We start from the raw sequence: 11030 nt of genomic DNA on the forward strand, positions 1-11030 counted from the left end.
AGCATAAAATGTTTGTGTCTACGTACAATATTTTATGTATATAAATAATATCCTCAACCTTGTCTTTCTTAGTCTTTAATTAATACAATACTCTTGACAATAGGACAAAAAACTTCTCTGTTAAGAACTTGACTCGGCAAGTCTTCGTATGTATTATTTCAATGAAAATTAACTAAAGGGTTGAAATAATGAATAAATGTTTTAGCGTGGACATCAACCAAACCTCTTTTTTTTTTTAATGTAATCAACCAAACTTTTAGCAATGGCAAGAAACGTAAAAACAAAAGAGAAATGGAGTTGTAGACACAAATAGAGTCTCTCCAAGTATTGCCGTGAGAAATGGGTTTAAAATTAAGTGTTAATTAAAAATAATATTTTTAGTGGATTGTGACGACAAGGCAACCTAACACGAAATAATGTGTCAGGTAATATTTCTCGAAATCTTTCGTTTTTGTCCAACATTAGCTTTTTATTGGGAGAACCGGAGATCGACGATCGAGATGATCGCCCAAGATTATGGAAATCATGAAGATCGAGAAGGATCTAGAAGATTATCATAAATTAGTTTAGGAATATTTACATTTATCTTTAAAGTATTATTTACATTTATATTTATCATAAATTAGGAAACTTAGATTAATCTCATCTCTATATAAGAGAATGTATTTTGTAACTTTATTCTTATGAGAGTCTATTATAATTCTTCCTAAACACTTTTGTGTTCTTTACTCTCATCAATTTATCACTTTTCCCACAACCTACTAAAAAAAATTAGTGCCACAAAACACAGTTTGAAAGTGAAAAAAATGTCATTTGTGGATAATCCCCGGAATCTATGGCTTCGGGAAAGTTTGTGGATTAATTCATGTCCCCATTCCTACATTACATATATCCGTAAAATCTTTGTCGGAACCGGATGAACAAGTGCTGAATTGGGTTAGCAGCCGCAATAGCATATGGGTTTGGGTGTGTTTTGTGGATTAGTGATCGGACACATCTTTGCTTTGACAAAACTTCGCTCTAAGCCCAAAGGCCAAAACCACCTATCCCATTAATCACAGTTTGTCTGAGAATCTGCAAGCTTCTACTCCATAAACTAGTTCGTCAAGTGTTTGTCTTTAATTTTTTTTTTCTTTTGCTCGGTAATTTTCTTTTCAACTAGTCGTGACATTTTTATGCTTGGTGGTTTTCTAATAAACGTTGTCGATGTTATAATATGTGATGTTCTCACGATTTCGTGATATGGTTCATGTGATTGTCTCTATGTTTCTCAATTATCAATCTTGAAAAAGAAATCTTTAGAAAAGCCAAATCTTTGAGGAAGAATCTTGATGAGTGACTTCGTAATGCTAAATTATAAACCCATTTCTCACGGCATTACTTGGACACCCTTGTTAGATATTTGACATGCAGACGTACAATATCTTCTTGTCTATGCATGCCTACTCCTCAGCTCTAAAAGTTGAATTTGATAGTCTTCTTCTAAATTTCTCACCGACGACAACCATCTTTTATTTTAGTTTAATTATCTTTGAAAACTATAATTAACACATTGACACAATTTACATCTTTTCATGGTCCATCAATAATGACCCAATCTAACTGTATAAAAAATGCGACATTGATCGACATGCATCCAAAGAATAATGACTTTTATTCCTTTTTAATTATTTTTGGATTCCGAGTAATGACTTCTAAAGTTTCTATCAAGTCAATGGCCTTTTGTGACAAAACAGATATCATCAAGTCAATGGTCTTTTAGTTTTGGCGTGTTTAATGATATTTTCAAAGAAGCTTCCGACAAAAAGGAAACCCAAGAAGTCGAGAAGTTTCGTCGAAGGTAGTAGCTTAAATTGTGACTGTTTCAAGTTGTGTATCAAGCAAGTTCTAAGTACATTTTGTTATGAATTGATTTATTAAAAAATGCTATTTTCGATAAACAAAATTTTCTTTTCTTTTCTTTTATTATTATTTTTTTTTTAAACGAAATTTTTCAATTGACAATAGGGATAATGTTTGATTTATAAGAATATATATTTGAGACATTTACCTAAATATTAACTATGCATCTAGAAACTAGAAAGCTATATACGACCATTTCCAAAAATAGTTGATAATGAAATTCAGATTAGATATGGGAGAAAATGCTGAGAAATTCTATATGATGGAACATTGGAAGATGTAGACGTTAGATAATTAAACGCTCTAAGTTATTTTTCTTTGATTAGTATTTATTTTTTATATATTATCCAAAATATTATCTCTTATATTATCGATAACAATTTGTTATATTTCTTAATAAATGGAAGCTAAGTAAGATTATATTTTAGAAGTAAACAGAAGTAATCAAAAAAGAAGAAGTAAAAGATTAATTGGTTGCCCACACGGCTGTGGTCTAGTGGTAAGGGAGAATTGGAGAAAAGTTGGAAGGAACTAACCCAGGTTCGATATATCTTGGAAACAAAAATCACATTTGTGTGGGAAGTCTAGATGGCTTTGGCCAAGTTGGCCAAGCAGATTCACATGGTATCCGGGATTAGGCTAATTGAATATCCCCGGGCATTAGTCGAAAAACATTCCAAACTCGGGATTAGGCAGTGTGGTAGTCCAACACCTAGGTGTTGGCGACGAGTTCACATGGTAGCACTTCGGAGCGTTTCCCCAAGGCTGACCGGATCAGCCGATCGGTTATATCAGAAAAAAAAAAAAAGATTAATTTGGTTTGAATGGTTCAAAAGAGAAAAATAAAACTGTTTTAACCAAACGACAAATAACTAAAATGATTAAAAAACCAAACACAACCCACCCAATTATAAAAAGAAAATTGGTTCGCCAGACTTCTCATTCATCAGTTTTTTTTTTCTCAACCAACATTAATTTTCTTTACTTATCATTCACCATTATTTTTCTCAACTAAAGGGGGAGAGAAATCGAGAGAGAGAGGATGGAATCTCGAAAACAAGAAAGAAGCGTGAAGGAGATGAAAGTAGTCACTAAGATCATAGCATTGGCATCCATTTTCTCTTTTATAGTACTATCTTACTCTTCCTTAATCTCTTCTCTTCAACAAAGACTCCATTTGCTTTCTATGTATAGCAACCTTGTGGACAAGAAGTACATGTTCTTGTTATGCAATGGGATTGTGTGCTTTATCGTGGGGAGTTTCCGTGGGAATTCTGAATCTTTTTCGCACGGTAAAGCTTTTAACATCGTTGAACAAACGAAAGAAGTAAGGGTCAAAGACATGAGGGAAACAAAAGTCAAGAAAGTAGTGGCACTACTTGAAGAAGAAAATGTTTCTAAAGAAGAAGAAGGAAGAGTTGTTTTATTTAGAGGAGAAGAAGTTGCATTGGTTGTTAAGGAAGATGAAGGAATATTAGTACAAGACCTCGCTATCGTTAGAATGGATAGTTATCATGATGACGATGAGACTAACGATAGTTTATTAAGTTCCGAAGATTTGAACAAGAAATGTGAGGATTTCATCAGGAAGATGAAGGCAGAGATTCGATTCGGCAAGACAAGCATATAATTTTCTTATTCCCGGATAGATGACTTTTTAGAGTTTAGTTAAACTATCTTTAGTATTCATATTCGGCAGGAGAAGTATATAATATTCTCTCTTACAACGAATGGATTCTGTATTTTTGGTGCCCAGTTTTATGTATGTGGTCACTTTGTTTTTCTCCCTTCAATTCCTATATTTCAATCATATGAATCCATGCAACATAATGCTTTCTATGTCAAGCTGGAAACTTTTTAAACAGGAAAATAAGAGAGCAAAAACAACCAATTTCGAAAGGATGATGAGTTAGGAAATCAAATGTCTTATCTATGAACCACTGGAACATGAATCAAAGACGAATAAGGTCAATGATTGGATCGAAACCTCCACGGTACACCAACTGGATTTAGCCCAGTGATTCATCTTCATCTTTAAACTTGTGTCATGTTCTCTATCTGCTTCCATCCACTATCTAATTACATCTATGGATGTTACAAGAGATTTAGTGAGGAGTGAGAACCATTTTCTCCATACGCAAGTCATTTGGTCATGGTATGTCAACACATATGATCTCTAAATGTGACAAAGAAGAAGAAATCAGCTCTATTCTTGCTGGAATGATTCATGATGCATAAAAGGCTTCTCTTACTCTGTTTTACTCTCTTAAGCTGAAACTGATTTACACTTTCAGCTTCAGCATTTGCATAATTATTTCGATTCAGCTACACTCAAGAGCTCTAAAGCAACAGTGACACACTATTTTTTTAATGGAATCTGAAGAAAAACAAAATTATGCAACAAGAACACCAAGCCAACCAGCAATAGAGATATTGGAGAACAGAATACAAAATAGTAAGTATCTTGCAACAACAGAAGTCATACGTCTCAAATTGAAAATACAAGCCGGAAAAAAAACACAAACAAAGCCTTAGATCCTATCGATATCTTCGTCCTCAAACTCAACATAGTCATCACCATTATTATCATCATCATCTTCAAGATCACCAACAATTCCTTCATTAAGACGAGTATTCTCTGGAAGCTCACCATAAGCCTTAAGAAGCCTAGCCTCATCAGACATATACTTGAGAATCACATCCGCTTTGTCATCTTGGTAATCCCTCAAACCAACAAGTACAATGTCACCTGCTGCAATCCAAACCTTCTTGTGCATCTTACCACGGATATGGCAAAGACGCTTGGTTCCATCAATACACATAGCTTCACATCTTCCATTACCAAGCATACGAAGAACTTGTGCGTATTCTTGTCCATCTTCTTTGAATATAAGCTCACGCTTCTCGTCGTCCGCTTCGTTCTTTCCTCTCTTCCTGTTCTTTCCTCCCTTTCCCTTGTTCTTCGGCATGGTATCTACCAATCATACAGAGTTTCAGTTCAAGATTCTTCCTTTAAACATGCAAAGCAAAACTCTTCTCTCTTATAAACTACACAAGACTCTAAAACTAAAACCAGATACCAAAACAAGAACCTTTAAGTCGCAAATGAAACAAGAACCTAAGACTAACGATTAAGCTATGCTATTGCAGATACCAATCCAGGGTTTTCAATAAAAATCGTAACTTTGAATTCGGATTGAGGAAAAATCAAAACTTGACAAGAATCAAACAAAACCCAATTAAGGAATCAGGGGTAAACAACGAAGATCGATCGGCGATAAAGAACTTCGCCGCCGACTCAATTACTGAAAACCCTAAATCGAGAATCAGGGGTAAGAGACGAAATGAATTAATATAGAACACGAAGCTCACCACTAACGAACGATTTGAATCTGAGATTAAGCTAGAGAACTCTTGGAAGCGATAGATTCAGAAATTTGTTGAATTTAGGATCAAAAGTTTTGTAGCTTGCGGCTGCGAAAATATTCTGGATATCTCCAGAAACCTGTTTATAAAATAAAGTACACGTGTTTTGATTGCCCTTAGTTTTAGGTTTTATTACGGAAAAATGTCGTTTAATAGCCGAACTTTAAAAAAATGGCCGTTTAATACGTGAACTTGTTATATGGCCAATTTAAACATGAAGTAAACGTTGATCGGCCAATTTAAACATGAAGTATTCGTTGACCGGGCCAAAAACCACACGCCTCACACGCCTCAAAAACAACAACATTCTCAAAGATCGGAAATCTTTTGGGTCATGAATCGATGTCGAAGAAATTTGAGTCGTTTGACAGTCCGTTTGTCCTTCACTCTTCCAATCATCTAGGTTTATCGATAGTTGCTTATAAACTAGATGGAGCTAATTACAATAGTTGGTATAAAGCAATAAGGATTAGTCTAGATGCGAAGAATAAGCTTAGCTTTATTGACGGATCTTTGCTGCGACCATGTGAAAGTGATTATAGTTTCAAGATCTCGAGTATATGCAATAGTATGGTGAAATCATGGATTCTTAATGTTATGGACAAGAAGATATATGATAGCATTTTATATGAAAAAATACTTGGGTTTACTACTAGAGGTGAACCCTTTTATTTACTCTCTTTTTTTTCTAACAAATCACAACTTATCAACTAAAATAAACAAAATAAAAATTTAATAATTTATATATCGATTTGGATTTATAAGGGAGTATTAGGGTTTATATTTTATAATTAAACGAGGTTAAATATCGGTTTGAGTGTATAAAAAGGAGTTTGGATTTACATTTTACAATTAAACGAGATTATATGTCGGTTTGGGTTTATAAAGGATGGTTAGGATTTATATTTTATAATTAAACGAGGTTATTTGTCGGTTTAGATTTATAGAAGAGAATTAACATTTAAAATTTATAATTAAACTAATAAATAAATTTCATCCCGACATTATTAATTTATAGATGTTTTCCTGTACATTCTTTTAGATCCAAAATTGAGCTGATACTCAAACCGAACTAACTATTTTTCAATCGAACCAAATTGGAAAATCAAAGTTGCGAAAAAACAAAAATTAAACCAAACCAAATGTTGATTGGCAAAAAAAAAAAAAAAAAAAAAAAACAAATGTCAGATTGAATGAATGGTAAGGTTCCGTAATAAAACGGGAAAAATGTCGTTTAATAGCCGAACTTTTAAAAATGGCCGTTTAATACGTGAACTTGTTATATGGTCAATTTAAACATGAAGTAAACGTTGACCGGCCAATTTAAACATGAAGTATTCGTTGACCGGGCCAAAAACCACACGTCGTTATCTGTCGTTAACAAGATCCGATAACAGCCGTTAACGATTCCGTTATTACCAAAAACGACGTCGTTTTGGGCTTAATCGCCGCCGTGAATCCTCTACATCTTCCAGCTACTTACCGGAGCATCAACCGTCGAAGCTGAAAACTCCTCTCCTTCCGATGTTCATCCTCCTCCTTCTCCGAGAAGCACCACAACGCGAATCCGCCCAAATCAGATGACCTAGTAGAGCTTCCTCTCTTCCCACTACCTCTCGTTCTCTTCCCCGGCGCAACAATCCCGCTTCAGATTTTTGAGTTCCGTTACCGAGTCATGATGCAAACGCTTCTCCAATCCGATCTCAGATTCGGCGTTGTCTACTCCGACGCTGTTTCAGGTTCTGTAGCTGGAATCGGTTACGTCGGAGAAATCGTGAAGCACGAGCGTCTCGTCGATGATCGATTCTTCTTAATCTGTAAAGGTCAGGAACAATTTCGCATCACGGATCTCGTCCGTACGAAACCTTACCTCGTCGCGAAAGTGACGTGGCTTGAAGATCGACCGTCCGGTGAAGAGAATCTGGACGAATTGGCGAACGAGGTTGAGGCTTTGATGAAAGAAGTGATTCGATTGTCGAATAGATTGAATGGGAAACCAGATAAGGAATCTCAGGATCTGAGGAAGAATCAGTTTCCGACTCCGTTCTCGTTTTTTGTTGGTAGCACGTTTGAAGGAGCTCCAATGGAGCAGCAAGCGTTGCTGGAGCTTGAAGACACGGCGGCGATTAAGCCCAAAACGACGGAATCGTTAACGGCTGTTATCGGATCTGTTAACGACAGATAACGGCGTGTGGTTTTTGGCCTGGTCAACGAATACTTCATGTTTAAATTGGCCGGTCAACGTTTACTTCATGTTCAAATTGACCATATAACAAGTTCACGTATTAAACGGCCATTTTTAAAAGTTCGGCTATTAAACGACATTTTTCCCGTTTTATTACGGAACCTTACCATTCATTCAATCTGACATTTGTTTTTTTTTTTTTTTTTTTTTTGCCAATCAACATTTGGTTTGGTTTAATTTTTGTTTTTTCGCAACTTTGATTTTCCAATTTGGTTCGATTGAAAAATAGTTAGTTCGGTTTGAGTATCAGCTCAATTTTGGATCTAAAAGAATGTACAGGAAAACATCTATAAATTAATAATGTCGGGATGAAATTTTTTTTATTAATTTATCAATAAATTAATAATTATTAGTTTAATTATAAATTTTAAATCTTAATTCTCTTCTATAAATCTAAACCGACAAATAACCTCGTTTAATTATAAAATATAAACCCTAACCATCCTTTATAAACCCAAACCGACATATAATCTCGTTTAATTGTAAAATGTAAATCCAAACTCCTTTTTATACACTCAAACCGATATTTAACCTCGTTTAATTATAAAATATAAACCCTAATACTCCCTTATAAATCCAAATCGATATATAAATTATTAAATTTTTATTTTGTTTATTTTAGTTGATAAGTTGTGATTTGTTAGAAAAAAAAGGGAGTAAATAAAAGGGTTCACCTCTAGTAGTAAACCCAAGTATTTTTTCATATAAAATGCTATCATATATCTTCTTGTCCATAACATTAAGAATCCATGATTTCACCATACTATTGCATATACTCGAGATCTTGAAACTATAATCACTTTCACATGGTCGCAGCAAAGATCCGTCAATAAAGCTAAGCTTATTCTTCGCATCTAGACTAATCCTTATTGCTTTATACCAACTATTGTAATTAGCTCCATCTAGTTTATAAGCAACTATCGATAAACCTAGATGATTGGAAGAATGAAGGACAAACGGACTGTCAAACGACTCAAATTTCTTCGACATCGATTCATGACCCCAAAAGATTTCCGATCTTTGAGAATGTTGTTGTTTCACCATCACAATCTCATGTTCTTCAAGCAACTCTGAACTACAAGTAATTACGGTGAAATCACTTGATTAACCTAACCTTGAAAGAGTTCATGAACAAAAAGATTTGTGAAAATGCTTTTCTATTTCTCAATCAGAATTAACCGGAAAACAATCCTTAATTAACCTAACCAGCATTAAACCGGAGTTATACAGATGTACCAGATCGGTTCAATTCGGTCTCACTCAATCAGAAGAAAGGCCGTTCTTTGCATTTTCTATCGTTTCATCTTTCATGTCTGAGTGAAGTAGGAAACCCCAAAAACCTCTGTAAAACCCAGAAGATGCAGCTTTCTTCGTTTCCAATTTCACCTTCCAAAATCTTCCCTTTCACCAAGTACCATGCCCCTCCAGTGATTATTCACCAGCTCGCTGCACAGATACAGAGCCACCGTAGCAATTTCGTGAGTCCTGTCAAAGTCTCTGGCTATTTCTCATCCATTAGCCGAGCAATTGAGGAAGAAGAAGAGTATCGGAAAGCACGCGCCGCCGTTAACCGAAAAGGCGTCGAATTGGAGAGTTATGCGATTGAGGGGATTTCTGTAGGTGGGCATGAGACTTGTGTTATCGTCCCTGAGCTCAAATGTGTCTTTGATATTGGGAGGTGCCCTTCTCGTGCTATTCAGCAGAAGTTTCTTTTTATCACTCATGCTCATCTTGATCATATTGTGAGTTGTTCAAAATCGAGTCTTTCTTGAAAACCCTCTTTAGATTTCGTTTAAAGTTTCGGCCTTTTGGATTGAAGTATGTGTTTTTGGATGAATCTTAGTGTTGAATCGATGATACATTTTAGTTCAAAATTGAGCCATTGTTCTATGATTTGGAAGGATAAGGACTGGTTTTTCTTGAACCCTCTTTTTAGATTTGGTTTAAAGTTTCGGCTTTTTGATTGAGTTACGTGTTTTATGATGAATCTTAGAGTTGAATCGACGATGATTCGAGCCATTGCTTGATATTTCTGACTTTTGATTGAATTATGGTTTTTTTTGGGATGAATCTTGTGGCTAATCTTGGTGTTTCGTTTTCAGGGAGGGCTACCGATGTATGTAGCGAGCCGTGGTTTATACAATCTTGAGCCACCGAAAATATTCGTGCCACCATCTATTAAAGAAGATGTTGAGAAGCTCCTTGAGATTCACAGGACTATGGGTCAAGTAGAGCTGAATGTAGAACTTATTCCACTCGATGTAGGTATGAACATAGTGAAAAGCCTTGACTTGTTTCTTCTGTTAATGGTAAAAAACCAACCTTGTTTAGATAGCAAATCTGAGTTCTTTGTTGGTGGCAGGTGAAACATATGAGTTGCGGAATGACATTGTTGTTAGACCGTTTGCAACTCACCACGTTATACCGAGTCAGGTACTACATGTCGTGAATTTGGCATGAAAGTGTCTGTTTTAACTGATCTTGAGTTCTGGAATTATGGCTTCTCACAGGGTTATGTGATCTACTCGGTGAGGAAGAAGTTGCAGAAGCAATATGCTCACCTTAAAGGCAAACAGATAGAAAAGATTAAAAAGTCTGGGGTCGAGGTTTGTTGCTTATAATAAGCCATATTGCCAAGTGATTTGAAAAGGGAAACTCTTTAATATTGAGGTTTGATAAATCACAATAATATTGAACTTAATTACAGATTACTGACACGATATTATCCCCTGAGATAGCCTTCACTGGAGATACAACTGCAGAGTATATGCTTGACCCTCGTAACGCTGATGCACTGAGGTCAAAAGTTCTTATAACCGAGGTACTTATTTGAATCCTATTGGCGGTACTGTATATCATTTTAAAAATTCACTGGATTATATAATAGTTTCTGTGCTTAATCGATCTGGCAGGCAACTTTCTTGGATGAAAGTTTTAGCACTGAGCATGCGCAGGCACTCGGTCATACTCATATATCTCAGGTATGATCCTATTTATGTTCAAACACACTTGCAGAAGTACATTGTAAGAGGAATTTTCCATGAAAAAATTGCAGATTATTGAGAATGCAAAGTGGATCCGAAGCAAAACTGTATTATTGACGCATTTCTCATCACGTTACCACGTAGAGGTGAAAAGTCTAAATTTGGCTTCATGTTCTTAGTACAAAATTTAGTCCCTCATGATCTATTTTATCTTATACTTGTGGTTGCAATGGCAGGAAATCCGCGAAGCTGTGCTTAAGTTGCAATCAAAAGTATCCGCAAAAGTTATTCCTCTTACAGAAGGTTTCAGGTCAAGATATTCTTAAAAGAGCTCGAATGATATTGCAAGCAAAAGTAGGTATTTGAAACATCTTTGTCTGTAATTTCTTAGGGAACTCGCTAATGTAAGTTAACATGGATTTAAATGAAAAAAACAAGTCAAGATTATAAGGATACTTGTTAAACAAGCAATA

General features: G+C 35.3%; 3 protein-coding genes and 1 pseudogene across 3 annotated transcripts; 3 read left to right on the top strand and 1 right to left on the bottom strand.

The window, feature by feature from the left end:
- The first annotated feature begins 2864 nt into the window (after positions 1-2864).
- Positions 2865-3747, top strand: LOC9321825. The gene has a single exon (XM_021032519.1). It carries the CDS (start codon positions 2945-2947, stop codon positions 3530-3532), a length of 588 nt encoding a protein of 195 aa, XP_020888178.1. The 5' UTR covers positions 2865-2944; the 3' UTR covers positions 3533-3747.
- Positions 3748-4295: 548 nt separating this feature from the next.
- LOC9319712 (eukaryotic translation initiation factor 1A) lies at positions 4296-5430 on the bottom strand. Its single transcript, XM_002885713.2, has 2 exons — positions 5275-5430; positions 4296-4876 (listed from the first exon to the last, which is right to left on the bottom strand). The coding sequence occupies exon 2, from the start codon at positions 4869-4871 to the stop codon at positions 4434-4436; it is 438 nt and encodes a 145-aa protein (XP_002885759.1). The 5' UTR covers positions 4872-4876; positions 5275-5430; the 3' UTR covers positions 4296-4433.
- A 1300-nt stretch (positions 5431-6730) lies between these two features.
- Positions 6731-7613, top strand: LOC9321826 (annotated as a pseudogene).
- Positions 7614-8821: 1208 nt separating this feature from the next.
- LOC9319713 (tRNase Z TRZ2, chloroplastic) lies at positions 8822-11021 on the top strand. The gene is made up of 8 exons (XM_002883600.2): positions 8822-9315; positions 9676-9838; positions 9936-10006; positions 10084-10179; positions 10281-10394; positions 10486-10554; positions 10629-10703; positions 10794-11021. Exons 1-8 carry the CDS (start codon positions 8932-8934, stop codon positions 10881-10883), a joined length of 1062 nt encoding a protein of 353 aa, XP_002883646.1. The 5' UTR covers positions 8822-8931; the 3' UTR covers positions 10884-11021.
- The last annotated feature ends 9 nt before the right edge of the window (positions 11022-11030 follow it).

The sequence above is a fragment of the Arabidopsis lyrata genome (genome assembly GCF_000004255.2).
Source record: "Arabidopsis lyrata subsp. lyrata unplaced genomic scaffold ARALYscaffold_3, whole genome shotgun sequence".
Lineage (NCBI taxonomy): Eukaryota > Viridiplantae > Streptophyta > Magnoliopsida > Brassicales > Brassicaceae > Arabidopsis > Arabidopsis lyrata.

Coding starts and splice junctions, on each gene's coding strand:
- LOC9321825 (XM_021032519.1), top strand. CDS start 2,945: ATGGAATCTCGAAAACAAGAAAGAAGCGTGAAGGAGATGAAAGTAGTC.
- LOC9319712 (XM_002885713.2), bottom strand. CDS start 4,871: ATGCCGAAGAACAAGGGAAAGGGAGGAAAGAACAGGAAGAGAGGAAAG.
- LOC9319713 (XM_002883600.2), top strand. CDS start 8,932: ATGCAGCTTTCTTCGTTTCCAATTTCACCTTCCAAAATCTTCCCTTTC. Junction 9,316..9,675: donor ATGCTCATCTTGATCATATT/GTGAGTTGTTCA, acceptor TTTCGTTTTCAG/GGAGGGCTACCGATGTATGT. Junction 10,704..10,793: donor CATCACGTTACCACGTAGAG/GTGAAAAGTCTA, acceptor TTGCAATGGCAG/GAAATCCGCGAAGCTGTGCT.